Below are 18,906 nucleotides of genomic sequence, written 5' to 3'. Positions count from 1 at the left end.
GTTCCCACAGCTCTGCATGAGCTCTTCCTCTTCAGGACACAGCTATCTCAAGAGTGCAGCTTCCAAAACAACATGGCTGTCACCGAGTAGGCAGCTGCAAGTAACTCTTGTCTTCAACTAGGTGAACTTGATGACAACTGACAACTGGACCTCTGTGTATAAACAGCTTTCACAGTTCTGTTGAGCTTTGTTATCACAGTCTCGCTGCTATATCCTGTAATTGTGCCTTGGTAGCCACTGCCAGATCTGTTCAAGAAACTCTGTGAGCTTGGTGCCCTGTGTGCATTTCATTTCTACACAACTTTTGTGTCCCAGGGTATTATTATTCCCAGAGTTACATTCCCATACTGCAACACTGGGAAATGTGCTTATGTTTTTGTACTCAAGTACAAACAGCCTATGACTAAAAAAAGTCTATTATTACCAAATTACCATCCTAAGCATCTAAGTATGTTCTTCGTTCAGCCCACAAAAATGTACCAAAAATGACATAGTTTAGATCATATTCCTATCACTGATGTGAGGATTTTGATAGTCACACTTTTAATGAAACACTGCACCATCATTATTTCTAATTTCAATTATGTGCCTCATGCCTCTCCACAGAGAAAGCAACAATAGCAGCAATGCAAACATTACAAAGACTTCAGTCTATTTACTTTTTGCACAATGTACAGTTACAACAAAATGCTACAATGTAGTTGTCACTAACAGCAGTAGCTGTTTCCTTCATTAATGCTGCTCTCAGCACACAACCTGGCATTGTTCTGTAGGACAGCACGAGCTGGAAGCATGTTTACCTCTTATGTGTACACATGCATTAGGATGCTGTAGCATTAACTAAGGAAGCTACAAAGTAGTACAAAAGACATGCAGGTCCCTTACGAATTGCTTCATGGATTTTCTTTGAGAAATTTCTCTGTACTTCCATCAAGATGAACTTGGCAAAATCTAATTAATCCAGAAGAAGGACAATTCTAAAAGTCCTACCTATTCTTCAGGATATATTGTGCCATTTATTTTGTAATATGAGGAACGGAAGGGGTGTTAATAAATGAGATGCTGCTACACTCCTGAATATTATTTCCATTTCCTAATTTAGAAGGATAGCTATCAAAAAAGCAGGCCGAAAAGGGTTCAGAGGAGAGCCTATAGCAAGGAGGGTGTTTGTAGCAGAAGAGCTGACTGGCACCTATCTGGCAGCAGTGAATTTGATGGTAAGGCATTTCCAAGTTGCCCACTTAACAGTCATGGGTACGAAATATCATGGTATTTTGCTCCTTCACTATATTCTTTTTCACAGCATAATACAGTTTTGTCTGGATTGTAACATACACATCTTTATAACTCCTCATTTTGTGTTTGTGTTCAGACAGAAATATTTCAGCTGGAATGCAGTATTCATATGGTAACAACAACAGTTTATTAGCATAAAGATGTTTGTTAGGAGAGAGCAGGCCTTAGGCATGGGGAGAGACCATGTTCTTTGAAGGGAGCTGGGTAATTTGCATCCAGTGACACCTGTTTCAGGATAGCTCAGTCCAGAGGAACTCCTCTATCAAACAGTGCTGGGAGACTGGTTCAGTAAACTTTCCTGATTTCTACCAGTAGCTATTCTTTCCAATACAGGCACCGCCCTTGCAACGGTGTGGACATCTACCTTTAGTTCTCTTCCACCTCCATTTATTTTCCAGTTACAAGAGAAGACTAACAAGTCTCATTCACTACATCTAAAGCTACAGCTTTAGTTTCTACTTTTCATCCTTCACAGCACGTGCTCCTGCTCTCTCCTTAGTGTACGAATAACAGCATTTGGGCAAGCATGGAAACAAGATTAAGGAACACGTCTCGGATGGAAAATAAACTAGCAGGAAGAAAAACCCCAAAGTTTCTTTAGGTTAATTAGATCCTTGATCCAACTCGCCTCTTGGGAGAAATGTTTGTGGCAGCACCTGGCAGCAGCTTGACGCCAACGCCACGATGCCGCACGCACACTGCGTGAGCAACTGTTCCCTGCACCTGTGCTCACCTTGTCCCCAGAACACGGCCTCGACGGCAACGCCCGCGCTCGCAGGTCCTTCTGACCCAGACTTCTCTTTATCACCTACGGCAGCCCTGCCCGGCACCCCTCTGTCACTAAACAACCTCTTCATCTCCCAAGCCGCCGGCTGGGCGCGGAAGGGACCTACTTCGTGCGAAGGGTCCGACCGCACCCGGCCCCGACGCAGGCCGAGGCCTCCCAGGGCCGTGAGGCGTCAGCAGCCCCAGTGCCGCCGGCGGCAGCCAGAGGCCGAGCCGTACGCCGGCACCGCAGCCTCCCGGCTTGCCTGTTCGGGACGTGCCCTGCGGGCTCGTCCGGGGCCGGCGGACGGGACAGGACGTGACGGGAGGAAGGGCGGCTCCGGCCCCCGCACCCCTCCTCGCCCAACCGTCCCCTGCGCATGCGCAGACCGCCACCAGAGGCCACCAGACACCCCCACCCACCCCCCACGCTAACTGGCGCACGGCGCCTTTGCACGCTTGCGCAGAATACGCCTCACTCCCGCCTCACGCCTCACTCCCCCCCCTTCCCCTTCCCCCCTTCCCCCTCCCCCTCCCTTTCTCCTTCCCCTCCCTCCTCTGCACGGGCATGGGCATGCGCATGCACTCCCCCGCCCATTCCCTCCCCGCCTCCGACGCCGGCGCGCGCCTTTTCACCCGGAACCTTGACACGGAGTCTCTCGGGGCCGGGGGCGGGAGCCTCGGACGCCTCTGACGTCACTTCCGCGCGGTCCCACCGCCGGGGCCAATGGGCGCCTCTGCGCGTGGCCCCGCCCCGCCACCGCCCTCCCCCTCCCTCCCTTCGCTGCCGGGCCGCCGTTGCGCTCGGGGCCGCGGCGTTCAGACGCCGTAGCGGGGGAGGAGGAGGAGGAGGAGGAGGAGGAGGAGGAGGAGGGAGGAGATGGCGGCGGGGGCCTCGGCGACGACGACAACGACGACGACAGCGACACGGAGAGCGGGCGGGCGAGGCACCCGCAGGAGGGAGGAGCCGCCGCTGCAGCCGCCGCAGCTCCCGCGGGCCCGCTCGGAGCAGTGACCGGCCGCCTCCCCCACCGCCTCCCTCAGGCCCCGGCCCGCTTGGCTCTCGCCCCTGCGCGGACTCGCCTCCGCCTCTGCCCTCGGCGGCTGCGGCGCTCCCCGCCCCCACGCCCGCGCGAGAGCACCGGCGGCGGCGGCTGGGGGCGACGGCCCGCGACCCCCAGCGGCAGGGAGGCCTCGGCCGCCCCCCTCCCGGACGCGGGCGGCGGCGGTGAGCCGAGGGGTCCTGTCGTTTCGCTGGTGATTATGCGTGGCGGGCCCCGGGCCGGTGGTCAGAGCCCTTCGTCTGGAGGCCGTCGAGCGGGCAGCGAGCCCTCCTGCCTCTCTCCTTCGGCTGATGTCCCCGCCGTCCCCCGCCTAGGCTAGAGTAAGCTGAGAGCCCGCTTCTCGGGAAGAGGGAAATCTACAGCCATGTATTTTCTCAGCGGCTGGCCCAAGAGGCTGTTGTGTCCTCTGGAGTCCCAGGAGCAGCCTCTTCACATCCAGACGGATCCCCAGAGAGCTTTCTTCGCGGTGTTGTCCCCATCTCAGCTGAGCATCTGGTACTGCAGAGTGAGTATCCATTCTCCTGTTAGCCCTCAGACCCCGCTCTCCCAGCTGAAAAGCCCTCTCATCTGTAAAGTGGTTTTTTTTTTCGTTCCTGTTCCAGAAGGGGTTGTAAAATGTGGGACTAAAGCTTACAGATGATTTCCATTATTTGTGAATAGAGCTGTTAAGCCATGATGTTTACTGATAGCAATGTCGCATTGAGAAAATATGTAAGATCAATCTGCTTGGAGTTAACACCTGTTATTCCTGAAAATGAGACTCCTAAACAACTATTTTTTTTCACTTTGACTTTAAATAATTCTTAAGCTTACTATAAAGAGTGTTTGTAGCAGTGCCTTTTTTGCAAATATGCTTCATGTCTTCTGCCTTCATATGTTCTGTGTTTTGTACAAAAAAAAAAAATGTAGGAGGTATGAAACGCGTTTTTTTATAAAACACAGAACAGACTATAACATTCTCTGTAATGGTATAACACAGAAGTTCACAAACTTTTCTTTTTATGAAAAGTTTAAAAGTTTTGTGGCCCTAAACAGAAGAATTGTCATGGCTTTTGCATGGAAGTTGCTGCTCTAGCAACACCTGCTTTGCAACTACATGAATAATTGACATTAAATGCCTTGCTTTGAATTCACTTGGAATTAGTATGGTAACAAAAATGCTGTTTCTCAGTTTGATTTGATGCAGTCAATGAAACAGCTGTGACATTGACTTTAAATTTCAATGCTGGATCCCTTTAAATACTGCCTAGATTAGACCCTAGATCTGTCTATAAATATCTCCAACTCCAGATAATTTACAGAGTTCATCTCAGGTTACAGGAGAAAACTAACAATCCAATTTTAGAAAGCTGATACTGAAAGGTATCAGATGACAGTCATAGCCTTAAAATCTTGTTTTAAGTTATGCTGAGATTTCATTGCTTTACCTTGTGTTGCACTCTGCATGGCTGTTCATTAGTTCCTGGGTGGGGTGCTGATGCTTTTTTTTAACCTATACCAGTAGCCAGCTAGGACATACCAGCCCAGTAACTATGCTGTGTGAACATCATCATGAGGCCTCTGTTTCCTTACGTTAGTGGCACATAGTGTAGATAAAGTGTATGCCCTTCTAGCTTTTGCCAGTTGTTAAGGCTATGGTTGTAGTCCGTCAGCAGAGCACAGCTGATTTTCTTTTCCAGGAAAATACATAAAGAAGAACAGCTTGTAGGATGCTTCTCAGGATGTGCCTTGTTGTCTAGAATGTAGTTGACTTTATGGTCTGTTCCTCAGGACAACGTTCATTGACTTACATGTTCATTAGCTTACGTGCTTGGACTTGTTTTGAAATGTTAAATGTTGTATAGCTGGCTACAGGCAGAGCACGAAAAGAATTCACTTGATGCAGAAAAGTTGAGCAAACTTACAGGTCATTAAAATGTTTTAAATATATTTTAATTCAGTATATAATGGCTGCTTTTGAGGAAGGTGCTGACTTTGCCAGGCTTGATCACTGACTGATCTTAGACTAAAAAGGATGTTACAATCTCACCACCTCTGTGGACATCCAGCTGTTAGCAATATCCTGCAAGAGAAAGGTTTCTGTTAAGGGCATTTTTTAAGAGAATCTCTTGCATTATTTTTTATGCATATAGCTGGGGTTTTGGGTGGGGTTGTTTTTGTTTGTTTGTTTTGTTTTTGAAGGTGAAGCTTAAAATCGTATGTTGGACTTTATTATAAAGTGAACTAAAATTATTGCATTCTAGAAAATGTTTTCATTTGTCAGACGGACCTTCTTTGGAACAAGGCTAAGTTCTGGTCAGGTTGAATTAATTCAATTTCTTGAAGCAGAAGAGCTTTCACCTAATGTTCTTGTTAAGACTTACTACTGTCTCAACTATATATGAAGGTTTCATGTAAGAATGAAGTGATGATGCTGGTGAAGTTCTGTTTTGAATTTTTCAAGGAGAGGGGGCCCTTTGAAATACTTCCAGGCGTGTGAATTTACATTCAGTATGTGTATTTTTCAAGTGAAGTGGTAAAGTTTAAAGCTCCTTTTCACCTACTGTGTGCTAAGAACTAATGGAACTAAGGAAGGTTTATCCAAAGTGTGGATTGTTTTCTGGTTTGGAAACAATATAGGTACTAAGATTAGAAACTGCGGTAAATGGTGTAGGTAAAAACAGATGGAATTCTGTTAGTGATTTTGAGCCAAAAAGTCCTTGACTCTTTTACATGTTATTTTGTAGGCAGAGATTGGATTGTGGATAGAAAAGGCCACTGATCAGTGGTGAACGTTTTTGATCATGCATCAGTATTGGTGAAAGATTTTTGAACATGCACCCCCAATATGTGCACATTTACTTGTTTATGAATTATATGAATGTGCTACTGTACTAGTATGCATGTTATCATGCATACACAACATAGAAATTAAAAAATAGAGTAGAATAGAATAGACTATTTCAGTTGGAAGGGACCTACAACGATGATCTAGTCAAACTGCCTGACCACTTCAGGGCTGACCAAAAGTTAAAAGCACATCGTTAAGGGCATTGTCCAAATGCCTCTTAAACACTGATGAGGCCTGGGGCATCGACCCTGTCTCTAGGAAGGCTGTTCCAGCATTTGAAAAGAAAAAAAAAAAAAAAAGAATGAGGTAAAGCTGAAATAAACACATTTTTAAAGTTTTACTTTATTTATTAATGGTACAAAAAATATTTTCTTCTTTCACCCCAATGGATTGTATTAAATGCATCTCACTTTGGAGACTGTTCCAAGTATTTTTCTTAAATCAGACGAAATTATTGGCCGAGGTACCTCAGAAGATTCCTTGACACTAAGAGCCAATGAAACCGTTCTTGTTGACAGCATTGGAAAGCTTGTCAGTGTTTTCATTCTGGTAATGTTAAGTACTTGGATGCTTGAAATGAGAAACTTCAATTCATGAAAGAAACTTTCTGAATTGCTAAAGTGAGGTAATTGATGTTTAATAGATTGACTTGGGAACCAAAGGTGATGTTTTGTGAGGCAGCTGTGCAGTCCGAAGTGTTGTGATCTTTCCCGCTTGCACCTGTATTTTAGTGGCTCTTGGGGTGGACTAGTGATGGCTTTTACAGGGTTGTTCAGCTTGCTGAACAAATAGAAGCATGTTTTTTTCAGCTCATGAAGGGATCAAAGGAGCATTGTAGTTGGCTTGTTCAAAGTGTTACTCCTTTAGCAGTAGTGGCTTTTAATTTTAAATTGGTTCGGTTATCTGGCATCATAAGAGCTTGAGGCAGTGCAGGGGATTCTAGCTATTCACCCACAGGGCTCTAGATATTAAGGGAAGATGTATGCAACAGAGGAAGGAGGTGTGATAGATGAATAGAGTTCCCCCTTGAAGTGTTGAGGAGTGAATTGTGTGCAACAAGAATAGTCTGATGACATATTTGTATGTATAAATATAGTTCAGCCTTTCCTTTCTTTAATCTTAACAAACTTGTGGCAATGACAGGAGTAAGTACTGGACTTGAATATTTAATGAAACTCCTGGAGGTTGTTGGATTATCTGCTATGACTCTGCCAGTCAAAACTAGTTTTATAAGCTGTTTGAAGACAAGAGTAGCTTGCCCCAGCTGCTCATTTTGAGGAGCATTTCTTAATTACCTAGGTGCTTATCAGCTTGTGATTCACATCTGTGGTTGTTTTTAAACTTTCCTGTTTTTTTGTGATGATCTGATATTGAGTCAGATCACCCAAATGAACTATAAGCTTATGGGAAAGCATGCATGTCAGAATCCTAGATTGTCAAATAATCTGTATTCATGCTAAATGCTGAATAAGTCTATATTCAGACAGCTCTCATAACTCGCTCTTATGTGCTTTCCAGTCTCTAGCTGTTGCAGTATTAAAGTTGCACTTGATAAGTGCTTTAAATCTGAGCATACGCATTATTTAAACAAATAGGACAAAACAGGGGACTATGCTTGTGTTAGAGAAGTGATCTCCGTAACCTGGAATTTTGGCACGCTATAAAAAGAGTTACTTGTGACACTATTGCTTATAGTTCATACACTATATGAATAAATATGTTTAAAAAAATGCAGTTGGTTTTGTAATTTTTTTTATTGCGGGTGGCCATTAAAAGGAAAAAAATAATTGTTTTCACTGTGCTTTCAGGATTGTGCTTTCATCTCAGAACTGTAAGCAGAATAATTTACTGAATTATTGTATGTGGCCTTTTCCTAGATAGGATTAGATACAATCTCTGTAGTGTTTTTTTCTGGAATTTGGCTGCAAAATGGACAACAGACATCTTGATAACTATGTAAGTGGTTGTGTATTGTGAACAATATGACACAGATAGCATCAGTGCAAACTAAGATGTCTTGCTTCTTCTGCTGTGTTTTTTCCTTAGTAATTTAACCCTGAGATGCTAACCTCTTACTGATACCCATCAGACATTTGTCCAAGAAGGCCATTTCTTTTTATATGTCAGTAACAGTAACAGTTGTGCTGTTGCTTCTATTGTAAAGATGTATTTGTGGTTATATAAATTAAAGAAAAGAGAAATACCTGTTAGACTGATGGATTTAGCATGTGAAATGTAAAATTGTCATGTGAATATTCAGTAGGCCTTACAAGGGTTTCCGTATCTCCTGTATTAATATAAAATAGATAACATCTGAAAGACATCTGAGAATGACTTGCATGAAGAGAAAAGCGTCCTCAGTTATGAGTTTTGACTCTCCCATTAGCTGCACATAAGAGTCATTTGCCAGTATGAGATCAGAGATGAGGTTAGAAAGTCTATTCTCCATCACATACAATTCCATTTAATACAAATTTAAGCACTTGGCAATTCGTGGAGCTGAGGAGCAGCAAAGATCCATAGAATATGGCCTTTCATATTGGCAATGTTTTTGAGCAGTAGGTTAACTGAAAACTTCAGCTTGGGAGAGGTAGTGATTGACAGTTCTGATGCACTTTGGTTTTTTGAACTCTTTCACAGTACCTTACGTGAAGCACAGTATTGGGAGCTGTGTCTGCTGTGTTTGTTGGATGGATACTCTGCTGATTCTGACCTTTCCAGCTGCTTTTAAAACTGAATTAAGAGAGTTGTTTGTATAATTAGCTCTGCTTTTAGAAATTCTTTTATCACCACCTTGTATCTCTGTTACTGACAATATGGCTTTTTGTGGTCATCTTTTTTTCTTCTGGTCCTTAGTGATGAATTTTTCTTATGCATGCATGCATGCTTTTCTTTTTTCCATCTAGCCTTTCTGGTTTATTAGTTTATAAACCTACAAAGCTTCAGCCTTTAAAGTGGAGCACAGACTAATGACGAAAATAAAGTGCACCGTGTCACCAGGCTTTTGTTCTGTTTTCTCCTAGCCTTGTTGTCGTGGTTTAACCCCAGCCAGCAACTAAACACCACGCAGCTGCTCACTCACTCCCCCTCACCCAGTGGGATGGGGGAGAAAATCGGGAGAAGAAGCAAAACCCGTGGGTTGAGATAAGAACGGTTTAATAGAACAGAAAAGAAGAAACTAATAATGATAATGATAACACCAATAAAATGACAACAGCAATAATGAAAGGATTGGAATGTACAAATGATGCGCAGTGCAATTGCTCACCACCCGCTGACCGACACCCCGCCAGTCCCTGAGCGGCGAATCCCTGCCCCCCCACTTCCCTGTTCCTATACTGGATGGGACGTCACATGGTATGGAATACACCGTTGGCCAGTTTGGGTCAGGTGCCCTGGCTGTGTCCTGTGCCAACTTCTTGTGCCCCTCCAGCTTTCTCACTGGCTGGGCATGAGAAGCTGAAAAATCCTTGACATTAATCTAAACACTACTGAGCAACAACTGAAAACATCAGTGTTATCAACATTCTTCACATACTGAACTCAAAACATAGCACTGTACCAGCTACTAGGAAGACAGTTAACTCTATCCCAGCTGAAACCAGGACACTTGTCTTTGTCACTTAGATCATAAGCTCATCAGAACAGCTTGGTTTTGATTTTTGTCTTGTGCCTACAGCCTAATGAAGCGTCGAAGCATTTGTCTTAAAAGACTAAGCAGAACATTTGTGTTTTTGAATGAAATTGCCTCTTCATTCTAAACGAGATCAATTTTTGATGTCTAGAATAGTAAATTGTTAGAGGCTGAGGGTATTAGGATTTTAACAATTATCTATGGCCTTGCAGGTTCTTGTATTGATGTTGCATTAAAAAACTGAAACCTATACATAATACCATGTTGTCAGCTGCTAATACTGTTCATGCTCTCACCAAATACAAGAATCTTCTTCCTAGACATAACAGTTGTGAAAAGACTGATAGTCTTCCAGATATTCAGTGTCTGAAAGCTATAATTAAATGTAAAAAATTCTGTGGAACATAAATTAGTAATAGTGAATTCATGTCATTAAAGATGACAATGCTTTAAAAGAGAAAAGGAAGTATTAAGGATTGTGAAATTTACTTGGGTTTAAAATTCAAGTTACTTTGAATTAACAGTTACAATAAAAAAAGCAAAATAAAAAATGGAGTTCAGAGCTGAACATGTTGACTATGGATAGGCTAGGCAAAACATTCAGAGCTTGTCAGTGTTCTTGGGTATTATTTGAGCAGAAATAATTGGGTTCAGTGCAACTGTATCAGTATTTTTAAAAAATCATTTAACTTTTTGCAATATGTAAGAATTTGAGTATGACTATCAACTGCTTGATGCAACATTCTTAGAATTTAGGCAAGGATATGATTTTGCTATTCATATTTAATGCAGCTATAATAACTATTTCTTTGTTTTGCATAAAAATTATGGGAGTGCTGGTGTCTTACAGGAACATCCACAGGCCTAAGCAAGAGTATTACTTCATGTTTTTAGTCATTTTGGGGGTGACTGTAAATGGCAGTGTTCCTGTCTTGCTCTCTTTCCTTCTGGGTTCAAGTGGGTTAATGGTAAGAGAGCAACTAAAAATAAAGGAGCAGTAAGAAGTTTCAATGTCCGAATGCATACATCCTGTTAGGTGTTTACTTCTCAAACTTAGTCCAGTAGTTTTCCATTGTATTTGCTGACCCACTTAACTTGTTAAATCCACTATATGTACAGTTTGTCATTAACCTGCAGGAGTCAAACAATAGATTCCAAATTTAAGGAAAACTCATTTTTTCATTATTTTATATTCTGTCAAACAGACAATGGTTGTACCTCTCTCCAACTGGTTAATGTACCGTTTTCTTTGAAGCGCTTTAAACATCTCAATTAGGACAGACGCTTGCTCCTATGAGGGCTGCTGTTCAAGTCTGTACTACTTGTCCTATTTAAGGATGGCCTGTTCAGAGCAACATTCATGTCTTAGTTTAGGGTTTAAATGTCTACTTGATTTGCATTTACATCAAATGTGGTAGAATGTTTGTGTTTAGAGAACTGAAGTGGTAATATCCCATGTCTAAGCTTGCTGAGAGAATTTGCTGCAGGGTTTATATATCTTGATAGATTTCTTCATAAAAACTACTTCATATGGTTCAGTGTTCTGAGACTACTTATGCTGCTCATAGTTATTGCTTAAAAAGGGAAATGGGAAAGATGTATTTGGTCAGGTAGAATTAAGTAAAATAGTAACAATTTTAAATTATTTCACTGTGGGTTTGGTTTGTGTGTTGTTTTGTGGTTTTTTTTTTAATTGTTTGCTTAGGTATTTTGTCCTGAGGTTGACGCAGAGCTCATCTTTCTTAGTGGAAGGTCCAAAGGAATTCTTAATGTACAACAACAACTGATAATGAAAGAAAAGTGAGTTTTAAAGTAGTTTGGGTTAGGTGTCTTTGCTCATGAAGCTAGCTTGCTATCTTACTCTTTTATAAATAGTGGAATTCTTCTGTTTCAGTGTTGGTCATCCAAAACACATTTGCTTTCAGCTGTCTCTTGTGAATATTGTCATAATATCACATCAGTAAAAAAAAGTAATGTTTTATGCTAGAAAGGCATTGTTGAGAAGCATAAAGATTTCTGAGTAAGAGTTCCTTTTTAAGGTGCTCTTGTGAAGTGGTAGGAAGGTAGCTGAATGATGTATAAGAAGGGAAGGAGATAAAGTATATTAACTGTCTGAACAAGGGATTCTGTTTCTCTCTTTTCAGTAGCATTAACTAGAGCACTGGAGAATTTGTTTACTCTTTCATAATGATACTACTATATTATTTTTAAGGTTATCTTTCCCATTTTTTTCCTTTTCACCAGTTTTGTTATCCTGTGAGCATCCACCTCTACTGTTCTGTTCATAAGTGAGTGGCAGCTTCTGTTTTGCCTGACCTTACATTCCTCCCGAGACACAAAATGTACTATATCAAAATGCTAGATTTTCTCTGCAGCAGATTGTAAAATGCCAGATATGCTTCTTACCTATTTTGGGAAGCTTTTGCTAGTTTTAAGTTGCAATTCGAGTAAAGACTTGCTTACTCAGTTCTTTCTTCCTTAGTCTTGTGTTCTTTCTTCCTTAAGAACTGAAGCTGTTTACTTTTGTTCTGTAGACAATTTTTTTTTTTTCCAAGCAACTCTTTATTTGTTAGGTCACTTGCTAGGTTTCTGGAATCACCAGTTTCTCCAAAAGATGTGGCTCTACCATTAACATTTCAGCAAGCAGATTTTAAGCATTATAAAGAAGGAGAATCAGTATCTTCACTTATTTAAGACAGTGCACATGTTTCATTAGTTGTCCTTAACTAGATTTCTTTATAATTTTAGTAGCTGCATGCAGAAGTGTAAAGAGGAAAAAACCATGGAGCTTTCATGAAGCTGACATGGAGAGTTGGTTCTTCCAACAGAAACAAATGTAAAGGTTTAGGGAAAATTCTGTGTAATAGAATCTAAACCCCTACAGTTTCTGTACAGGTGATGAGTTAAGTATCTAAAACTAACCAGAGAGAACTATTGTGCTAACTAGGCGCTTATTTTTGTTAAAAGGTGTGTTTAATGGCTTGCTCTGCTTGGGGGAAGTAATTAAAATTAGGCTGATATACTCCTGTTTAGAGAACATACTCCTGTGCCATTATACACCTTTGGTAACTTTAAATGTAATAAATGACTTCAGATGTAAAATGACCATTTCTCTTTCTCTTGCATGAGCAGAGCAGGATATCGAGCTACCCTTCTAGCTTAGTTAACCTTGTAGCAGTTCACACTTTTGTGGGAAGCTTGTAGATAGGGGGATAAAGTTTGTGTGTTAGGGTTTTCCTCACATATGAAATAATGCTTTTGAGTTGTGGCGTATGTGGAAATAAATTGTATCAGTGAAATATTTGTGCTTTAACCATTAGTTAGGTACCCTTTGTGACATATTGAAATAGAAGTGAGTCTGCTTTCTAATAAGAAAAGAAGCTACTTAAACTGCAAAAAGATGAAAATGATTACTTGCACTCTTAATAACTCCCTTAGTCCTCATCTGTGAGGCACAAAATGAGATCAGTCTAGAAGTCAATTTGTATAAATATTATAGGTGCTATGTGTACAGAAAGTTCCTCCAGGTTCTAAGGTGTAATAGCAGCTTGCTTGTGAATAAATGTCACAAGAACATTACAGTATAAACACTGTCATTATGTTCTGTAAAAGTAGCAATATAGAAAGAAAATTGTTGTGCATTAATGAGCTTCTAAAATATTTTTTGCCTGCTGCTAAAATGCTTGAAGCACAGAAGTGCTTTAAGATTGGTCTCCAAATCTGCACTAATGATGCAGATTACCAAGGTTGTACTGTCACAAGGCACTTTTTCTCTGTATATTTAAGGCAGTTAAGGTGGGTCTAAGCCAAGCAGTGAAAGTCTGTGTAGTTCATGAGAACAATTAGTAAGAATCTGTTAAGAATAATTAGTTATCTATTTAATGTTAGAGAATTTGATTTGCAAGTATCTGCAAAAGAAGCCACATGAATTGAAATGGCTGGTATAAATAGTTCTTAGGGTAAAGATTAGTTTGCTTGTTATACTTTACAGTTTAAATATTTAACTTTATTTTTGATAATTTAGTTATGTGTGGGTGTGAAATTTAAGTAATAATGCTGTTTACAGGATGCAAAGTCATGCTATGAATTTACCAAGACTAACACTGCCTGCGTGACAATTCACAAAACAAATCCTTGTTTATATATATGGTGAAAACATTTGATTACTTTGTTTCATACTATTTTTCCTTTTAAATTAATTTGTTTGTAACTCTACTTTTTCTTAAGGGAAACTGAAGCAACTGATGGCAAATATGATAGCAGTAGATACCCACCGAATTCTGGGGTAGCACACACCCGCTTGATTTCTGGGTAGAAATAATGTTTTTAGATTTGTTTTATCAGCTTCTGCCGCTTGAGCAAGTAAACTAACTAGGAACAATAGTAAGTTGCCATCACCTGTGGTCCTAGTGGTGGATGACAAGCTTTGCCAAGCAGTTTCATGATTACTTTCAGCAAAAAGAGTGATTACTGTTTAGCCTTTTGGTTCCTTTCCAGGGGCTGGAGGAGTGTGCTCTTTTTGGTACAGTTTGCTGCTACAACTCTGAAGAAAAAGTGACATTGATAAAGTTAGGGAGAGCTTCTGTTATAAAGATGAGGGGAAACTTCTTTTAAAAAAAGAAAAGTGTGGCTTGTTTAATTGAACTGAAGGCTGAGGAAGTATAGTTGTCACCTAACAAATATATATGCACATACTTCTCCATCCCCACCTCCCAGTGGTGGAGGGTAGCAGAAGGGGGAATACCTATCTAAGCTGTAAGCTATTACTGGTTCAAGAGCAAGAAAGTGCAAACAGTTCTTAAATATATTTAAGAAGGAAGATTGTTCCTAAGCATTGGAGCAGGGAAGGCTAACTTTCCATTAGGTTTTTGTGTCAGTGCTCTCAACTGCTTTCGTGAAAGGGAATGAAGACTTAGTGCCTATGGTAGCTTTGTCTGGGCTTCATGACCCCAAAGCTCTCCTCCGTTCCCAGGAGGAAAGGTGCTAATGAGTGCATGTGATCACATGCAAAATCTTTTCAGCAAACCGTAAAGGTGGATTTTTTGCACAATTTCTGGCAACCTGTTCTTGAAGAGGGATGAAACAGATTTCCTGATTATCATTCTCTTTAATACAATGGCCCATGCATTTGGTAGAAACTAAGCGAATTGTTGTACCAAATACTCTATAGAATATTTCATCCTAGTTAATTCAAAGTCCTTTTCATTATAGGAGCCTATTTGAGATGCTTCTGTTCATCTTAAGCGTCAGTCACCCTTTGTCTAACTTGAAACTATTTCTGTATTCTGTAATGACTCCTTTCTGGGCAAATGAAGTATTTTATTTAAATGTCCAGGTTTTGAAAGAGTGAGATTAGGAATGACAGTGTGGCAGTTCTGCATAAACACCCTTTAAAAGCACCATCATGTAACGCATTGTCAAATATACACTAATTTTTTAACCTCACTCTTTAAGGGAAATGTGTTGTTGCTGTTAAGGAAATATAGTTGCTTACAGTTATATCACAATATAACAAACATCCCATTCCTTTTAGATATGAGATGTAATTATTTTTTTTTCCTCCAGCCCAGTGTATTAATCGTAAGCTACAAGGAACTATCAAAAGCAGCTTCTCAGTTTGGACGTTATAAACAAGCAGAGTGGCGGCCTGACAGCACCATGATAGCTGTTTCAGTAAGTAGGGTTTTTACTTCTTACTGCAGTTAAACTATTGCAAAGAGAGTTTTGTATTACCAATTTCTGCTTATGCAAACTTGCAGATTGTATGTACATTTAATTGATATTTATCTTGTGAAAATATATAATAGCACCAAGGTTTTTTTGGATTATAGAAGCTTTCTTTAGTAGTTTTCATTAATTTTTTCCCCTGAAGGATGAACTGCCGTTCTTTGTATTAAAATTATGTTTAGATGTATTGGCGAGGGGTGATCCAGCATCTCATTACTTTAGTAATCTGGTCACAAAGAATAAGGGAATTTAAAGACATGTGAATGAAAGACATAGTTGAGAAGTTAGATGACATAAGCATATTTAGCTTGATAAATAGGGTTTACAGGTGTTTGAGAAAGGTAGGTCTTAAGAGGATGAAACTGTGGCTTTGTTAAGGTGCGGTATCTTTTGGTGATTAAAAAAAATTGTACGGCACTGAGAACACAGAAACAAGGGCAGTGATAGGTGATACATAGACTCTCCTGTTAAGAGTCTTGAAGGTAAAGATGAGATCTTGTCTCACATGGAAATAAAATCTTGTTTCGTAGCTGGTGCTATGCTCACAGCGGTGGACTATTTCAGTACCAGCATTTAAAAATTCGAGGTGCAAAGTAGACACAACAAAGGTGGGAGTAGGGTTTATGGGAGTCAGAATATAGGATGATACTCTTGGTGACTTTTGGTCAGGTCTTACATTAGGACCAGGTCTTAAATTGGGTAAGTTTCTTTTTCTAGCTTTTAAAATCAAGGCTATTGTATTTAAGATTTTCTTGTGAGAAGGTGCAGAAGAAAAGAATGATATCATTAAATTTCCCCATCATAAGTTGATTATGTGGAATGACAAACTGGGTAACAACTACTGTATTTGTTGGTACACAGACTTCATCTCCTAATATAAACCATATTTTGTGCTTAAAATGATGCCTGTAATGCTTTGTAGTTTTTAAACCAATCAGATATTGTTATCTTAGTGGAAAATACCAGATGGTTTATGGAATAGATTGTGTCTTTACCAATATCATCACAACTCTAAATCAACTAAACTTTCTGTGCTCCCGTTTTCTTGTGTGCAATGCAGGGGTAGACTTTTCTGAGTAGCTGGTTTAGAATGTTTAAATCACCTAAAAGGATCTCATTAAATCAATGCAGTAAAGTATTTCTGTTAGTGTCAGATTATATATTCAGTTAGCAAATGCTTATAGTTACCAGCAAAGGCAGAAAGGAGACTTCTGTAACATTTAGAATCATAGAATCATTTAGGTTGGAAAAGACCTTCAAGATCATCGAGTCCAACCGTCAACCATGCCCACTAAACCATGTCCTGAAGTGCCTTGTCTATGTGCTTTTTGAATACCTCCAGGGATGGTGACTCAACCACTTCCCTGGGCACCCTGTTCCAATGCCTGACAACCCTCTCAGTAAAGAAATTTTTCCTAATATCCAATCTAAACCTCCCCTGCTGCAACTTGAGGCCATTTCCTCTCGTCCTGTCACTAGTTACTTGATAGAAGAGACCAACACCCACCTCGCTACAACCTCCTTTCAGGTAGTTGTAGAGAGCAATAAGGTCTCCCCTCAGCCTCCTTTTCTTCAGGCTACAGAACTCCACTTCTTTTGGCTGCTCCTCATAAGACTTGTGCTCTAGACCCTTCACCAACTTGGTTGCCCTTCTCTGGACACGCTCCAACACCTCAATGTCTTTCCTGTAGTGAGGGGCCCAAAACTGAACACAGCCCTCAATGTGCGGCCTCACCAGTGCCCAGTACAGGGGAACAATCACCTCCCTGCTCCTGCTGGCCACACTATTTCTGATGCAGGCCAGGATGCCGTTGGCCTTCTTGGCCACCTGGGCACACTGCCGGCTCCTATTCAGCCGGCTGTCAACCAGCACCCCCAGGTCTTTTTCTGCCGGGCAGCTTTCCAGCCACTCTTCCCCAAGCCCGTAGCGCTGCATGGGGTTGCTGTGACCCAAGTGCAGGACCCAACACTTGGCCTTGTTGAACCTCATAGAGTTGGCCTCGGCCCATTGATCCAGCCTGTCCAGATCCCTCTGTAGAGACTTCCTAACCTCAAGCAGATCAACCCTCCCTCCCAACTTGGTGTCATCCACAAAGTTACTGAGGGTGCACTGGATCCCCTCGTCCGGATCATTGGTAAAAATATTAAAGAGAACTGGCCCCAGTACTGAGCCCTGGGGAACACCACTTGTGACCCACTGCCAACTGGAAGTAATTCCATTCACCACAACGCTCTGGGCTTGTCCATCCAGCCAGTTTTTTACCAAGAGAAGAGTACACTTGTCTAAGCCATGAGCTGCCAGCTTCTCAAGGAGTATGCCATGAGACAGTGTCAAAGGCCTTGCTGAAGTCGAGGTAGACAACATCCACAGCCTTTCCCTCATCCATTTCCCTCATCATAGAAGGAGATCAGGTTGGTCAAGTAGGACCTGCCTTTCATGAACCCATGCTGGCTGGGCCTGATCCCCTGCTTGTCCTGGGCTTGCCATGTGAGTGCTCTCAAGACAAACTGTTCCATAATCTTCCCCGGTACCAAGGTCAAGCTGACAGGCCTGTAGTTCCCCAGATCCTCCCTCCAACCCTTCTTGTAAATGGGAGTCACACTGGCAAGCCTCCAGTCCTCTGGGACCTCCCCTGTTGACCAGGATTACTGATAAATGATGGAGAGTGGCTTGGCAAGCTCCTCTGCCAGCTCCCTCAGTACTCTTGGATGGATCCCATGTGGTCCCGTAAACTTGTGAGTGTCCAGACGGCGTAGTAGGTCACTAACTGTTTCCTCCAGGATTATGGGGGATATATTCTGCTCTCCATCCTTGCCTTCCAGCTCAAGGGGCAGAGTACCCTGAGGATAACTGGTCTCACTATTAAAGACTGAGGTAAAGAAGGCATTAAGTACCTCAGCCTTTTCCTCATCTCTGGTGGCAATGTTCCCCTCTGTATCCAATAAGGGATAGATATTCTCCTTGGCTCTCTTTTTATTGTTAACATATTTGTAAAAACATTTTTTGTTGTCTCTTACGATAGTGGCCAGATTGAGTTCTAGCTGAGATTTTGCCTAATTTCATCTCTGCATGACTTAACAAGATCCCTGTACTCTTCCTGAGTTGCCTGCCCTATGAATAAAAAAGAATTTACTATGAATAAAAAAGAATTCTTCAATTTTATAATACAGCATATCGTCACAAGTAAACTGTCTAAACATATTTTAATTATACCTTTATGCAGTAGTTCAGAAAAGATTTAAATTGTTATATTGAATTACTTTGCATGTTCTGTTTTTTCTGTGGTGTTGGGATCCATGTGCTCAAGAGACCTTATGGTTTAGCTGACAGTCAGACTAGCTTTAATTTCTGCCAGTTCAGTTACCGTGCTTTCAAGTTTTTCTGCAGCTGAATATGTAGTGTTCTTTTTGGCAGATGATGTCAGAATCTAAATGCCCATAGAGTCTCAGTTTGTAAACTTGAGTTTGACAAATTAAAATTTGAAATGGTCATACAGTTTATAAAACAATGAGTGTCATGAAATTTCTAATATTCTTCATGTTTCTTATGCTTATATTGCATCTCCTGGGTGTATATATACAAATAATAT

The 18,906-nt window shown here is 41.2% G+C and overlaps 1 protein-coding gene across 2 annotated transcripts in view; it reads left to right on the top strand.

The window, feature by feature from the left end:
• The first annotated feature begins 2,951 nt into the window (after positions 1 to 2,951).
• Positions 2,952 to 18,906, top strand: part of RIC1 (RIC1 homolog, RAB6A GEF complex partner 1) — a 65,645-nt gene continuing 49,690 nt past the window's right edge. For both annotated transcript variants that reach the window (XM_052775659.1, XM_052775658.1), the window contains exons 1-2: positions 2,952 to 3,630; positions 15,155 to 15,262. In XM_052775659.1, coding sequence (XP_052631619.1) covers positions 3,490 to 3,630; positions 15,155 to 15,262 — 249 coding nt within the window. In that variant the 5' untranslated portion in view covers positions 2,952 to 3,489. The remainder of the gene's footprint in view (positions 3,631 to 15,154; positions 15,263 to 18,906) is intronic.

The sequence above is a fragment of the Harpia harpyja genome, chromosome Z, assembly GCF_026419915.1.
Source record: "Harpia harpyja isolate bHarHar1 chromosome Z, bHarHar1 primary haplotype, whole genome shotgun sequence".
In the NCBI taxonomy this organism is placed as follows: Eukaryota; Metazoa; Chordata; class Aves; order Accipitriformes; family Accipitridae; genus Harpia; species Harpia harpyja.
Note: the sequence above shows the minus strand (reverse complement) of the source record. Positions and strands in the feature narration are given on the sequence as shown.